The sequence below is a fragment of the Osmia lignaria genome, chromosome 12 (genome assembly GCF_051020975.1).
Source record: "Osmia lignaria lignaria isolate PbOS001 chromosome 12, iyOsmLign1, whole genome shotgun sequence".
Taxonomy (NCBI): Eukaryota; Metazoa; Arthropoda; class Insecta; order Hymenoptera; family Megachilidae; genus Osmia; species Osmia lignaria.
Window position 1 is genome coordinate 2361658 of NC_135043.1, and position 14807 is coordinate 2376464.

The 14807-nt window shown below is 47.3% G+C and overlaps 2 protein-coding genes across 2 annotated transcripts; one reads left to right on the forward strand and one right to left on the reverse strand.

Annotated features, from left to right (window-relative positions):
- Window positions 1-4333: 4333 nt before the first annotated feature.
- Window positions 4334-5320, reverse strand: LOC143305944 (uncharacterized). The gene has a single exon (XM_076691278.1). The coding sequence runs from the start codon at window positions 5318-5320 to the stop codon at window positions 4334-4336; it is 987 nt and encodes a 328-aa protein (XP_076547393.1).
- Window positions 5321-13665: 8345 nt separating this feature from the next.
- LOC143305945 (uncharacterized) lies at window positions 13666-14511 on the forward strand. The gene has a single exon (XM_076691279.1). The coding sequence runs from the start codon at window positions 13666-13668 to the stop codon at window positions 14509-14511; it is 846 nt and encodes a 281-aa protein (XP_076547394.1).
- Window positions 14512-14807: the final 296 nt, after the last annotated feature.

The window sequence follows — 14807 nt, forward strand, 5'->3', positions numbered from 1 at the left end:
TTATGCCCTCATTCGGCGGGGGCGCTGGACCCATGATTGAGCTAATGAGTGCTATGAAAGAACTAAACTCCTTAGTCGACATAGATCTTATGTTGGAGCTGACCCGCTCCTTAATTGTTAAACTCCGCGCTTGCCGGACTCAGGCCGAAAAATTCCAGGCCTTCTGGTCCGTTATTCTGACTCTTGGCTAAACCTTCATGTTCCCTAGGATTTTGCTTTGGAATGCCTGTTCTCTAATACCTAAACGCAACGAATTACTGCTGGCCATAGCTGACCTACAGGCTGAAATTATTTTGATCACTGAAACTTGGTTATCTGCCGATGTTCACTTTTCTATACCGGGATTTACCGTAATTCGTCAAGACAGGCTTGGGCCCCGGAATGGAGGGGGTGTTGCGATTATCATTAATAACTCACTTCATTTCTCTACTCTGAACAACCCACTGAGTAAAAACCACAATATTGAGGCCTGCTCCATCAAAGTCGAGAATCCTCGCCTATTCATTGGGGTCATTTATGCCCCCGCTCATCAACACCTGCACAGTTCTGAGCTGGACCTGATTGAGAGGATCGGCCTGAACCCTTCATTGTTGGCGGTGACTGGAATGCTAAACACACATAATGGAATAACTATAGTTCTAACTTGGCTGGCAGGACGGTGTTTGATCATATGCTGAGAGGCTCCTATCGTATAGTTCATCCTGACTCCTTCACTCACGTTAAACCAAATTGCATACCATCTACCATTGACTTTTTCCTTACTAATTATCATTATAACCTTAAATGCAGTACGAATGATCGTTTCAACTCAGATCATCTACCTGTATTATTAACCCTTGCCGATGAGCCTGGCCCTGTTGGCCTGGACAGAATCACCAACTGGGATTCTTTTTCCCAACTGACTGACAGATTTCAAATTAAGTCACATCTTCATTCGACTGACGACATTGATGATTCTGTCCGAAACTTAACCTCGTTTCTGCATGCCTGTCACCGCAGAGCGTCTTCACGGTTTGACAATTCCGTTACAAGACACCTACACTTGGTGGTTGACAATGAACTACTGTCGTTGATCAGACAGAGACGTCGCTTGAGACGGCTTGCTCAAAGATATGGCGGAGCTCAATTCTCTGGCCAAATCAAAGACTTAACAGCGGTAATTAAAAAGAAAATTTCTGTCCTTCTTCACCTTGATTGGGTGAACATATTGGCATCCTTCAAAAAAACCGATCCTACCTTCTGGGCGACTTTCCGAGCCGTCAATTCCGACAAAAAAGCTAATATTCTCCCTCCTCTTAGCGTCGGCTCGACCACTGTCTGCTCGGACAGGGATAAAGTTGAAGCATTGGCTAAGAACTTCATGGATGTCCACACCAAGGCGTTTCAGTTGCCGTCTCCCAATGCTCAGAGGGTTGATGATTTCATTCACGAACTGGGTCTCGACCAGGGGGGTCCTATCTGGCAGGGCGGCTTCTCTCCAGCCTCCATTGCTAAAATAATAGTTGGCTTGAAGAACAAAAAATCTCCGGGACCGGATCGCATCACTGAAGAAGTACGCCTCTAAAAAAGTTTTTTGCCAGATCTACTATATATTTCGCAAATCTGTTATCCTAGGTTACTTTCCCTCGGCGTGGAAAGTGGCCAAGGTTGTCCCCATTTACAAACCGGGTAAGCCTCGAAATTTAGTCTCCAGCTTTAGACCAATCAGCCTCCTCTCCATTCTGGGCAAGGTCTTTGAGAGGTGTATTTTTGAGAAGCTTTTAAAACGCCTGAATGACATGGGCACGATCATTGATCAGCAGTTCGGCTTTAGAAGGGATCACTCCATTATACAACAGGTCATTCGAATAGCACAATCCATTACTTGCAATCTTAATGTTCGGCGTTGTAGCGGAATGATCTTACTTGATTTGGCCAAGGCGTTTGATACGGTTTGGCATGACGCGCTGCTTTACAAGTTGCATCGGATGGGCTTTGATCATGGCTTTATACGTCTTATTCAGGCGTACCTGAGTTTCAGACTTATGTCGGTCTATTATCGAGGCTCTGGCTTACGCTCGTACCATGTACCCACTGGGGTCCCCCAGGGCTCAATTCTGGGTCCTTTACTCTTCATTCTCTACATCAATGACATACCGTCTGCCTTTAACTGCCTTCTCGCGTTGTTTGCTGATGACACTGCTATCCTTTCCTCCTCCTCACAGGTATCTACTCTCGTTACATGGCTGCAAAATTTTCTAAACTCTATTTTGAACTTTTTTAAGGATTGGAAGCTAATCATAAATCTAGATAAAACGGAGGCCATTCTGTTCACTCGGCGCTTCAAGCTGAGTGCTTGCAAACAAAACACCGCGTTTTCTGTTGAAAATCATATTATTCCATGGTCATCCGAAGTCCACTACTTGGGGGTTGTCCTTGACCAAAGACTAAATTGGTTGGCAGCGGTTAATGATCACATCATTAAAACGATCAAAGTGGCTGGCTTCTTAACCCCTCACATCTGTCATAAATCCCCCCTCCAAGTGTCAATCAGGCTTAATATTTATAAGATGTGCATTAGGCCGGTTTTAACCTACGGTGCGCAGATGTGGTGGAACCTCATATCCAAGAGTACTCAGAAAAAATGCCAGACTGTTCAAAACAAAATCTTAAAGATGGTATGAAATAAACCGCGGCGCTTCTCCACCCTAGCCCTGCACGAACTGGCTTCCATGCCAACTCTTGGTGACTACGTTTCTAATATGATCACCAACTATAATGTTGATGATCATCCAAACCCCCTGGTTAGATCCACTCATTCTTTTCACAGAGATGCCATACCCTTCAAAATTAAGGTTCCGTTCCCTATGATGAGAATGTAGCCTTGGCGGCGTCTAATATCCATGTCTGTTTTAAACTCGTTTGAAACTTCTTACGGACTCTCGCACTTGGCCTTTAGTTCACATGCGTAGCTCCGCAGTACATGGTGCATTCGTCCATGCACCCTCCTGTAAATAGTGTTCTTAACCTCACCTTTATTTTCTATCCAATCATGTTCTGTTTAGTTTCTGTTTCGCGGTTTTTTTGAAAATTTTTCCGCGCACTCCTCCTCGCCGTAAAATCACCTTATGCCGGTAACACCTTGTAACTATGTGTCCTGTCGGTGAGAGGGCCTTCGCTCTCAGGTACGACAAATCAGAAAATGGTTTGAATCTGCGGGACGATGCTACCAACCATTTCTCTACTTACTGCCAAAAATTAAAAAAAAAAAAAGAATTGATCGATTAGTTGCCTCGGGGCTTCGGCCCCGAGAAGACCTCCTACGAGGTCCGGACCGGAGCACCAGAGCTCTCGACGCCATGGCTGACCTGGCAAAGAGATCTCTGGCCGTCGGGCCGTGGCATTGCACTACGTCACGACCTGGCAGTCGTAGGCGCTTAGCCTCGTCATCTCCGTGGTTGACCCGGGGTGACCAAGCTAGTGTGTGTTCATAATCTCTGCCGGTGCTTCCGCGGGGATTCCGAACGCTAGCCTACTCGGCACCACATTCTGCCTTTGGCAGCGGATTCCGTCCAGCTTTGTGGCGTTACCCAGGCTGGCCAGGATCGGTCGTCGTCTCGTTCGCTGTTCGGTTCTACCTCGGCCTTATGAGAAGACGAGCCGCGTGAGGCAAGCGGGCAGCAACTCCACCGCAGCGCGAAACACCGCAGCGCGTTTGAATAAAACACCGTCGACCCAATCGGGTCAATTCTTTCCCGACTCTTGCGTTTGCGCTCCGTTCATTCGCGCTCCGCTCTGCGCTCTCACCCCGCGCTCCGACATCGCGCCGTTAGCTTGTAAGACCCCGTAGTGACCGGCTTCCGACCGTAGCAAGTAAGTCCTGTAAATTAGGCTAAGTGCGAAATGGCTCCACGCGTCTAACACCAGACGATTCTATGTTATAGCTCGCGAGGCAGGAGACTACCGCCGCCCGACTAGCCAGGCGGGACTGAGTACCACTGTACCCCTACGTAGTCAGCCACCATAGTTCTTTCAATAAACATATCTATATTTTTCCATACACACTGTCTCGTTATTTACCGGACCTGTTCCCTTGCGAACCCTGGCACGGGGAAACCGACCGCGGTGCGCAACGCCGTGCGCACCGACGCGGTCGCCCCGTTACATCGGTTTTGACGGAGTGGACGAGGTCGCCGTGATGACAGGCTTTGACGTCTCATGAAGGGTGGAGTGGTGACGGGCCTTACAAGTGACGCAGCGTTCAGTAGAACGGCAAGACTTGCGATGGTGGGCACCCAAACAATTAAAGCAGAGCCGTTGTTGACTGACAAATGCTTTGCGCTGTTCCAAAGTCTTAGTAAGATATGTAGGACACGATTGTAAGAAGCGTGAAGCCTGGCAGGCTTGGCAAACCGTCGCGGCGATCGATGCTTGATGGACTTGGACCTTTCCATCTCGGTTCCGTGATATGAATTGAGACCCGTTCTATGGCCTCTGTGGCGCGAATGTGCTTGACTAAAATCTCAATTAATTGCGTGAGTGTAAGAGTCTCGGTGGAATTGCCGGTATGCAACTCCCATTCCCCCAATGTGTTACGGTCGAATTTACGCGTCACCCAGTATACTATTAGGGGGTCCAAGTTTTTAGTATCACATTTAAGACCGTTGAGCGCGCCAAGGACTTCGTTTGTTGTGCCGTGTAACCGTTTGAGCTCGTTTGCGGATTCGCGCTGTATACGTTTGATAGAAAACAACAACTCGAGCTGCGTGTTGACTATGATGCAACGGTTATCATAGCGGTCAGAGAGGACTTGCCAAGCGAGTTTAAAATTCTCGACGGTAACGGACATGTTGATTAACTGGGCCGCTTCACCCGTGACGCTCATTTTTAAATAATCAAATTTTTCCACTTCGGAAATGGACGAGTTTGCAATAACGATGGAATGAAATAGGTCGCGAAACGGCGTCCATTCCTTGTAAATCCCGGAGAAGTGAGGTAATTCAAGTTTTGCTAAAAAACGTGATTGGTTTACTGACCGTTCACCGGGTGCGAGGAGATGAGAATCTGCGCTGATAGACGTTGGCCGGTCTGAAGCGAGCCAGAATTGACTGAGAATTAATTGATTTTCAATGACCATTTCATCGCACTGAGTTCGAAGATCGTCGACGAAATAGCTCAGCTTCTTCGTGGCCTCAGTCTTCTGATCCGTCAGAATGGAACGACGTGCCTTGACGTAAGTTTCGGTGATATTGGCTTCGCCCTTTTTCATCAAATTAATAACGATGAAACTGATGGAGTTGAACAGTTCTTGTCGTTCGATGATACCGTAGATTGTACACATTATAAAAAGCGGCTAACCGATGATCACGAATTTAAATATTGTCCGTTGTGTTGATCGCCACTGATATTCACGCAAGGTCGTGCACGCGCGTTTGAACTATGGCTTGTAACGGGACGCGGTTCAACGATTAATTCGACACTTTTGTAAAAGCGGCGTCCACTCCCGTATAATACCGGAAATATCCGGCTCGAAGGACCAGAATGTCTACGTGATTATGCACGGGAAGGATCGCGGATAAAGGTCGATAGAAAAAAAACCACGTGTTAACACAGTCAAAGTTCACACAATATGTTTTATTACAAAACAGTTAACTAGGACGATCAACACACGAAAATTGTTAATAAATGTACAAATACGCCGACGATTGTATAACAGATAAACGCAACGATTAAACGCATGTAACAGTGTACTGATTTTACGAGTTCTTTATTTTAATGATATGCGCCTTATCGCAATTATCGAATACCGCTGTCTCCTGCACACCTCTATATATAGGTGTCGTGAGCTCGCCGACGTCATCAAACGCCGACAAGGAAGGGGGAAACCAGCTGTTAGACTCCAAAGGCGCGGTGATTTGCCGCAACACGTCGTGTTTCGGAAATGTAATAAGATCGACTTACCGATGCTCTGTTTTATACAATACAAGATAATATATTCGCTTGCTAATTTCACTGTGTGTTCACTCGATGATCTGGAACACCAAAGAACGATAAGATTTCCGATCACGCACTTGTCGCGGCGAAAACGAACTATCGGACAAGAACGTCGACGAGAGACACACTAACGCAGCATTTCTATTTGAATTTATAATTGTTGTATTGCGGTAAAATTGCAACTATTAATCAGGTTGGAACTTGTAACATGAAATATAGGATGAAACATATAGTCTTTCAAGAATGAGGCCGTTATCCGTATAATTTTACCTTAACAAAGATCAAAATTATTCGTTTCTCCGATTTGCAACGAAGATTATTAATTATAATAGTTTAACAGCGGACGATGCGCTTGCGGTAATTACAATGCCGTGGCAACCTATACATTTGTTAAATCTATATGCATATTTGTTCGGATGGATTCAACATTCGCTTTCTAATGAATTTAAACAATTACAATCTAACGAACATTCCTTCGAGAACGTTCCTTTGTTCAGATTTGCCGTTAGATCTTGTTGCCAGGCAGTTTCTTGGAAATTTCGATACAATGGTGTTTATTGCTTTGAACGACCCTTGATTTCGAACGTTCGCGGCGTTCGCTTTCATAAGGGTTCTCATTCCTTATTCTCGTTGTGTAAATACATTTTCATTCGTCCACTTTTTCATATCATCATTTCGTGCATACAATAATGATCCTTGTTGGACCGGCTGACGCTTTGTGCAAAAGAGAGAGAAAGAGCGCTCCACAAGAGAAGTTATTGAAGACTATAAGAAATGCGAAGCACTGGCTAACTGCGTAGCGCTGGTGTTATGCTAACGGCTCTCTCTCTCTCGAGCTAGACTCGAGTTTTTGTGCGGTGTCATATACTGTATTTCTATTACTATGGTTGAGCGACGATAGTTTCACGGAGGGTCACGTAAACTATTGTAAAGAAGGAAATAGAAACGACATTTCCTCGTGTACCTCGCATGAAAAATCCTCGCAACCCCGAAAGGCTTGACAAGATACACGATTCCAGGGTAGAGCAGGTAAATAAATTTCAAATTTCGCAAATTCCGCAAGGCGGATAAATTTCAAATTTCCGCCGGGGCGTAACAGGGTGAAGGTTGGAAGGACGTTACGGTGACTGTGGTGATCGTTAGGGTAGCGGTACAGGTCATTGTAACAGGATCGGGGACGTAGGACGTATGCGGTAGTTCCGGGAAGGATTCGTGGGAAGTTTCAAGTTCTGGAGGATCAAGTTTATCTTCGGGTTCACCGGATCGACGGGGAGGAAGATTTGCGGGTTGTTCAGGAGGGGAATCGTTCGCGGAGGGTGTTACCCACGCTGAGAAGAGGGTGAATGAGAGTCGATCACCGGCGGTATCATTTGTCATATCCCATGGTGCGGCATCCGGGCCGAGAACGCGACGTATTTCCGCGCGAAGGTAATGGTCGCGAAGGTTGTCAATCGTACCACGGATATTCAAGCGCGCGTGGTCCATCAACTGAATGAGCACGATAACCTCGAGTTCGCCGCGGTGCGCTCGCATCTGGCGGGCCGCGGCGAAATCTATTTTCACGAAATACGAAAAAACGGGGCCAAATCTTTCACGGAAGCCAAAAAAAAGTGGGGAAGGGGGAGTAAGAAGGGGCGAAAAAAGGTTTTGGGGGGTCCTGAAAGAAAAAAACAACGGGAGAGAGGAACAACTCGAATCCGGGCACAAGAACTTCAAAATCAAATGCAACAACGATAAAATCAAAACGCGTGTTACGTGGCCGACGGCTTGGCAGCGCGCGTGGCTATCAGAGGCTTTCTGACTGGCGGCCGCGTAACTTATTTTATTATCAATACAACCCGAGCGGTAAGATTGTATTGTGGTAGGAACTGTCACAAGGTTTCACTGGGTTTAAAGGAGAATGCTAATGTGGGTTTGACACAGCAATGTATATATTCTACAATCTTGGTCTATTACAGATGTTGTTGTCGCGAATATAGGTGTATAATGTGATATATTACCTATTTCCACTATGCTCGGTGTTCACGCACTGGCAATGCGGGGGTGTTGTGTGTGGTTGATTGTAATGCCAAATAGAAACACGACTCGCGGATTCTATAAGGTGAATGTTGCTCGAAGGGGACTTCAACCCGATCTCACTAATAGTAACCAACTCACTACCGTACACGACGTGCTCGACACGAGATGAACTCTGGTACTGCCCCCGATCGTTGGTACGAACGGGTTTATATACTAATTAAGAAGGGTGGTCTGGTTACTATTCGAGTGATCAGGCTGGGTCCACCTGCCTCTGCGACAGTTTAGAGTGGTTGCATCTGCTATTTGATTACGGCGGACCCATTGCTTTCCCAAGTGTTTGGTTCTGCTATCGGTGGGCCTTCTGTTTATTACGAGAGTAAATGGTCGGTTTGCCCGAGAGTTTTCCTTTCCAGATGTTTAAGCTTATTTGAAAGGAGACACGTTTGATAAAAACGGTCTGTCTATGTGACACGCGGTATTCTGCAATCAAGAACTGGAAAAAAAGAAAGGGGAACAAAAAATTTTGAATCGAAAAAGGCTCGATAGAGTGCCCACGACCGGCAAAAGGCAAGGCCAGGACCCTCAATATCGGCAAAACGCGAGCAATGTTTAAATCGGGAGGGCACACAAAAAAATATATATATTCGGCACAGATAATAATTCGATTTCACAAATATCAATAATAGCGGTTCGGTCGAAAACGGCGGACGTGTCGGTTTAGAAAGATGTTTCGTCCTCTGCGACGTTCGGGTATCAAGTTTCCAAACACTACGCCGCGTTCGACCGGCGGCAGTTAGAAAAAAAAACGGCAACAAGAAGTTCAACGATAACGGGCACCTTCTGCGTCGTAGTTTCAAAATTCTAACGGCGGAATGGAAAATAGACATTCCACGAACGCGAGAGTTTTAGAACTTTATTAATTTCCAGGCCCCACGTTGGAATTTGTGACCCAATTTACGTGGGTGCACTCTATATTTTCTGTACAATGATAAAATGTAATCACGATTACAAACTCGTTGGGTGCCAGCCACTCGCTGTGGCAAATAAAGGATGGGAAAGAAATCAGGGCTTTTACAGGGGACGGGTTACGCAGCTTTTCTTAGATTGCTGTAACAATGACTACGAAGGGGAGTACGCGAGGAGGATTATCGTGGGAGGGAACTCTCAAACGTCGGGAAAGGTTATCTGAAAAGTTCGTTACGTTACTCGTTGGAGGATAAATGCAGAAGGGAACTGTAAGGGTAGGGAAAGGATTATCACAAACGCTCGTAATACCGGACGCGGAAAGATGCCGTTATCGGGACACAAAGCCTTACAAATTTTTATACGAACTGGCCTTACCAAAACGCCTAGCTCTCCGCACAAACTCTCGCACAATCGCCCTTTACTCTCCAAAAATCGCTCTATACCAAAAATAATTATTCCGAAACTCTTTATGCACTCTCTATCGTAGCCTCGGGCTCATTACCAGCTCGTCGTCGCAGCAGCGGCAACGAGCCCGTCGCAGGGAATTTTTGGGGAGGGGATGGCGTTGGATGGGACCTCTTCCGGGACTAGGAATGATCTACTATCGATCTGTCGGTAATCGGGATCGATGGAGCGGACGGAAATTCGGTGATGACGGCTGACGGCTGTGTTCTTCGGGCTCGGCGACAGATGGCTTCATGGGTTGCTTTTGCTGCTTTTATCGGGCTGGTGGACCTCAGCTATTTGTTCCGGGTTGCTCACTTTCTAGGGAGGGGTGCTTGTGCTGTCGCCAGCCTCGAAGTTCCGTTGGTAGCTTGATGGGGTCTTCTTTGTCGCCTCCATCGGCCCGTTACCAGGGGGTGGGAAAAGGGGTTAGGTGAGGGAAGGGTTATGGATGGATTTAATCTCGGAACGGGAAATGACAGAAGCGCAGTGATTGTAACGGGGGGGGGGGGGGCACACATGACACCACGTTACAGTAAATATAGTAATAATGATATTGTTATTAAATGTACGTTTGTCTGTGGGAAGGAACCGGGATATTACATTATATCCAATGAAGATAAAGTAATAATGATATAGTTATTATATGTACACAGATCTGTGGGAAGGGATCAGTATATCACATTATATCAAATCTAGAAATAGTAACAATGATATTCTTATTCAATGTATATTACTTATCTAATGTAGGTATAGTAATAGTGATATCGTTATTAAATGTACATTAATCTGTGGTAATGGATCAGGATATTACATTATATCCAATGAATATATAGTAACAATGATATTGTTGTTAAATGTATATTCGATAAGTAATGTAGATACAGTAATAATGATATTCTTATTAAATGTATACTACATACCTAATGTAGATATAATAATACTGATATTGTTGTGTTCGAGCGAACGGTCGTGACAAGCGAACTATTTCAAGAATACCTCTCGTGACTAACTTCTATTATATTGCTATTCCTCTCTCCTCGGCGTCCGTCTCTCTTACTCCGTTGGCCAGCGGTGTGGGGCGTGGACGCCGGGGGCGAGAGGGAGAGGTACGAACCTTTTGTCGCGCTACGACGATACTCACTCGTTTCAAGGAAATTCTTGCGAGCAGTTTTCGGAGAATTCAAATCAGCAAATCCTTTTTTTTGGCGCTTCGCACGAACCGGGTGCTTCGGCGAACCGCAATAACGCGGATTAGTTTAAGTGAATCGAGGATTAAGATATAAACTTTTCGTTTATTTTACTTCTAAGACTACGTGTTCATTTATTAAATACAACGAGTTTTCACTAAGATTACGCAACACGTTGTTGTGGAGCTCATTGCCTCCGCCTTTTCAATAATCCCGCGCTTCGGTAAACGCGATCCGGCACCTCGCTCATTTTCTAAAGATTTCCAACCGTCGAAAATACGCGGCGACGAAATTTGACGGAACACTCTGGTCCTTCGAGCCGGATCTCGTTAAACGAACAACGGTGCTTCGTGAAAAACGCGCAAGTGAACTCCGTGCTTCAAGTACATCTGGTTTTTCTTCTTCACCTGTGGAGAACTTCTTCGGCGATCCAGATCAGCGAAAATCTCCAACCAGGAATCTGGAAAGAAGAGCCGATTGAAAGCCGGTTACGTAACCATCCTTTACTTCAACGGCAACGACCACGCTTTGTGACGTCACGCCGCGAGCCTAACGACTTTGGGTAAGTCAGTGCAAGTAATATTTACCAACATCACGGTACGCGTTGAAAGGCTTAGAAGTACGGTCTCAGTGGTTCTCTATCGAAATATTAAATTAAATTTCGCCTTGATTTGCAATCATGTCTACATCCTTTACGGATCTTCTGCGTGAACAAGAGGAAGTAGCGGGGTGGATTCTAAGATTCTGGGCTAACGTATGCAAGTTAGGAAAGGACAAGCTGACGGGAGCGGTTTTAGAGCAGACACAGGGTTTGCTCAACCGGTACTGGGACACGTTCCTTAGAGGTCACCGTAAATTGATGCGATGCAAGGAGGTGAGTTCTAGTCCATATGTCAAAGAGGACGCCTTTTCGGTCACAGAAGAAGCTTACCTCGACGCAGCCTCCATGATTTCCCATCACCTGAAGGAGCTGCCGTCCCCTGGCTCCTCGCAAAGCCAACCGTCCAATATTGCGCCTCCGCCCCACCCGCAACTGCCTAAAATCGAATTGCCGAAATTTTCGGGTGATCCGTTACAACGGGAGAGCTTTCGTAACCTTTTTAAAATTCTTGTCCATGACGTCAGCCATTTACCTGATGTGCAAAAGCTACTCTATTTGAAGTCTAGTTTGACAGGTGAGGCCGCCGAGGTCATTCGGAATATGCCGACAACAGACTCCGGCTTCAGGGGAGCATGGGAGGATCTGGAAGCCCGGTACGGTAACATTCGTCTGTTATCGTTTTCACATCATCGTGCGCTCCTCTCGTGCCCACCAGCCCTGCAGCAGTCAGCTAGCGAATTGAAGCGGCTATTGGACACTTTCCGCCAGGCGATCAGGCCGTACGTTACACTAAGGAAACCCGTTACTTCATGGGATGAGTGATTTGTATACTTACTAAGCCAAAAGCTTGATAAAACTACTCACCTTGCTTGGGAGACCTCTTTGGCGGATAGCAGGGAAATCCCGCGGTTTCAGCAATTATCGCAGTTCTTGGAGAACCGGATCCAAGCTCTAGGCGCTGCCGGTATGACTGACCCATCGCTCCATGCTGCGTCGCCGGCAAGCTCTAAGGAAGTCAAACCTAAAACAAAGGGAGGAGGATCAGCAAAAGGCGTCAACTCTACCGTCTTAGCCGCAGCGTCAAAGTCGCCCCCAGCCCGGAAATGTCCGGGGTGTTCGGGCACCCACGGTCTAGGATTTTGCTATAAATTCAAGGCTCTGTCGCCAGCAAAACGCAAGGAGCGCGTGCAACAGCTGAAGGCCTGCTTGAGCTGTTTGAATGTAGGACACGAAGTGGGTAGGTGCCCGTCTAAACAAGTCTGTTTAGCTTGTAACAAGCGACATCATACGCTACTTCACGAGGCGCTGACGGCTCCACCGACAAGCGCACTAGGCCGTGAAGGCGGACAGCCAGCATGAGAAGACGCTGCCTCGACGTCTGACGAAGCAACTCAGCAGGTGACCACCCTCTCTCTATCGGTCGGTTCAAAAGCCGTGGCCCTACTCGCAACCGCCAAGGTGAGATTGTAGGCGCCATCAGGAGAAACCGTAGAGGTCCGAGCCCTTCTGGACACCAGCTCCGATACCTCCCTCGTCTCATCGTGGGTCGCTCAGGCGCTACGTCTTCCACGGCGGGCGGTGCGAGTGGCCATCTCACGCGTCAAGGACAATGAGGTTGGATTCGCAACCGGAGAGGTATCCCTTGTGGTTCGACCCCGACACACTTCGAACTTCCGATTACCTGTTCGTGCGTTAGTACTCCGCAAACTAACGTCGCTGCTCCCGAGTAAACGCATCGTGGCAAAGTCTTGGCCGCATATTACCGGTCTCACGCTTGCTGACCCCGAGTACGGAGTTCCGGCTCGGGTAGGTTTACTTTTAGCTGTGGATGTTTGCGGAACGCTCTTTGGTGATGACTAGCGCAGAGGGCCAGAGGGTACTCCAACGGCGAAACTCACCCCCTTTGGCTGGGTGCTCATGGGACCAGCCTCCTACGACAAACCCAAGGCGGAGACGGCCGCCCGGGTTCTTCACTGCCACAGCGAGGACTCCACAAGCCAACTCCTCCAGTGGTTTTGGGAGCTGGACGAAATTCGAGAACGGGTTCCGATGTCAGAAGAAGAGGAAAAGTGTGAGCGTCACTTCCTCGACACTCATGCTCGAGACCCATCGGGACGCTACGTGGTGCGCCTTCCCTTCGTCAAGGACCGCTGACTGCGCAGAAGTTCAACAGGACGACGGCGTGAAACTCCTCTTCAATTGTGAACGACGCCTATCCTCGGATGCCACGCTGAAAGAGCAGTACCGAAATTTTATAATGGAGTACCTGACTTTGCAGCACATGCAGGATGCATCCGAAGGAGCGGATAAGGGGCCTGCGTATTACCTGCCGCACCACGCCGTATGCAAGCGCCACGATCCTTCTGCCAAGCTACGGGTCGTTTTTAATGCCTCTTTTTCCACGCTGACCTGTGGATGGTATTGACCCGCTGGCGACTTTTTCGGATCGTATTCACCACGGACATTGTCAAGATGTTCAGACAGACCCGAGTCCATCCTGAGGATACTAGGTGGCAAAGCATACTCTGGCGCGCCACTCCCGACGATCGAGTGCAGGATTTCCGGCTTACGACGGTGACGTATGGCACGGCGTGCGCGCCTTTCCTAGCTTTACGGGTACTTGCTCAGCTGGCGAACGACGAACACAGCCGGTTTCCCCGAGGAGCATCGGTGGTCCGTCGACAAACGTACGTCGACGATATTCTCACCGGGGCGGATGATGTCGACGAGACCCTGGCTTTGAAAAAAGAAGTGGTGGCAATTTTCAAAGTTGGCGGTTTTGAATTAAGCAAATGGGCATCTAACATACCGGAGATTCAAGAAACCGACTCCTCTGATACGCGCCTGTTTCAGGAATGGTCCGGCATCAGTACACTAGGCGTGAACTGGAATCCTAGGGATGATGCCTTCTCCCTTCGAGTCGCAGCTGCTGAGGTGGTGAGAGAACGTACCACCAAGAGGTCCATCCTCTCTGAAATCGCAGGCCTCTTCGACCCGCTGGGCTGGGCGGCGCCGATCCTAGTGGTGGCCAAAGTTCTAATGCAGGACCTCTGGATCCTTGGAGCAGATTGGGACCAGCAATTGCCAGAGAACGTCTGCACTACGCGGCAGCGCTTTCAGAGGCTCCTTGCCGCAACTGGATACCCTGAAGATCCCACGCTGGACGTTTGCTTCATCAGAGCCGTCCACCCAAACGGTTTTTGTGACGCCTCGCAGCGAGCTTATGCGGTAAACGTGATCCGGCAACTCGCTCATTTCCTACAGATTTCCAACTGTGGAAAATACGCCGCGACGAAATTTGACGGAACATGTTGTTAAATGTACAATGATCTGTGGGGAAGGATCAATGTATTACATTATATCCAACGTACATATAGTAGTAATACAGATCAATGTACATTTAATATCAATATCATTATTACTATACCTCCATTAGCTGTGAAATATATATTTAATAACAATATCATTATTACTATATCTACATTGGTTATAATGTAATATACTGTTCCGTTCCCACAGATCGTTGTACATTTAATAACAGCACCATTATTACTATTTCTACGTTGGATGTAATGTAATATACTGATCCATTCCCACAGATCAATGTACATTTA

Bases quoted from the DNA above. Each gene is read 5' to 3' on its own strand.
- LOC143305945 (XM_076691279.1), top strand. From the start codon at position 13,666: ATGTTCAGACAGACCCGAGTCCATCCTGAGGATACTAGGTGGCAAAGC.
- LOC143305944 (XM_076691278.1), bottom strand. From the start codon at position 5,320: ATGTGTACAATCTACGGTATCATCGAACGACAAGAACTGTTCAACTCC.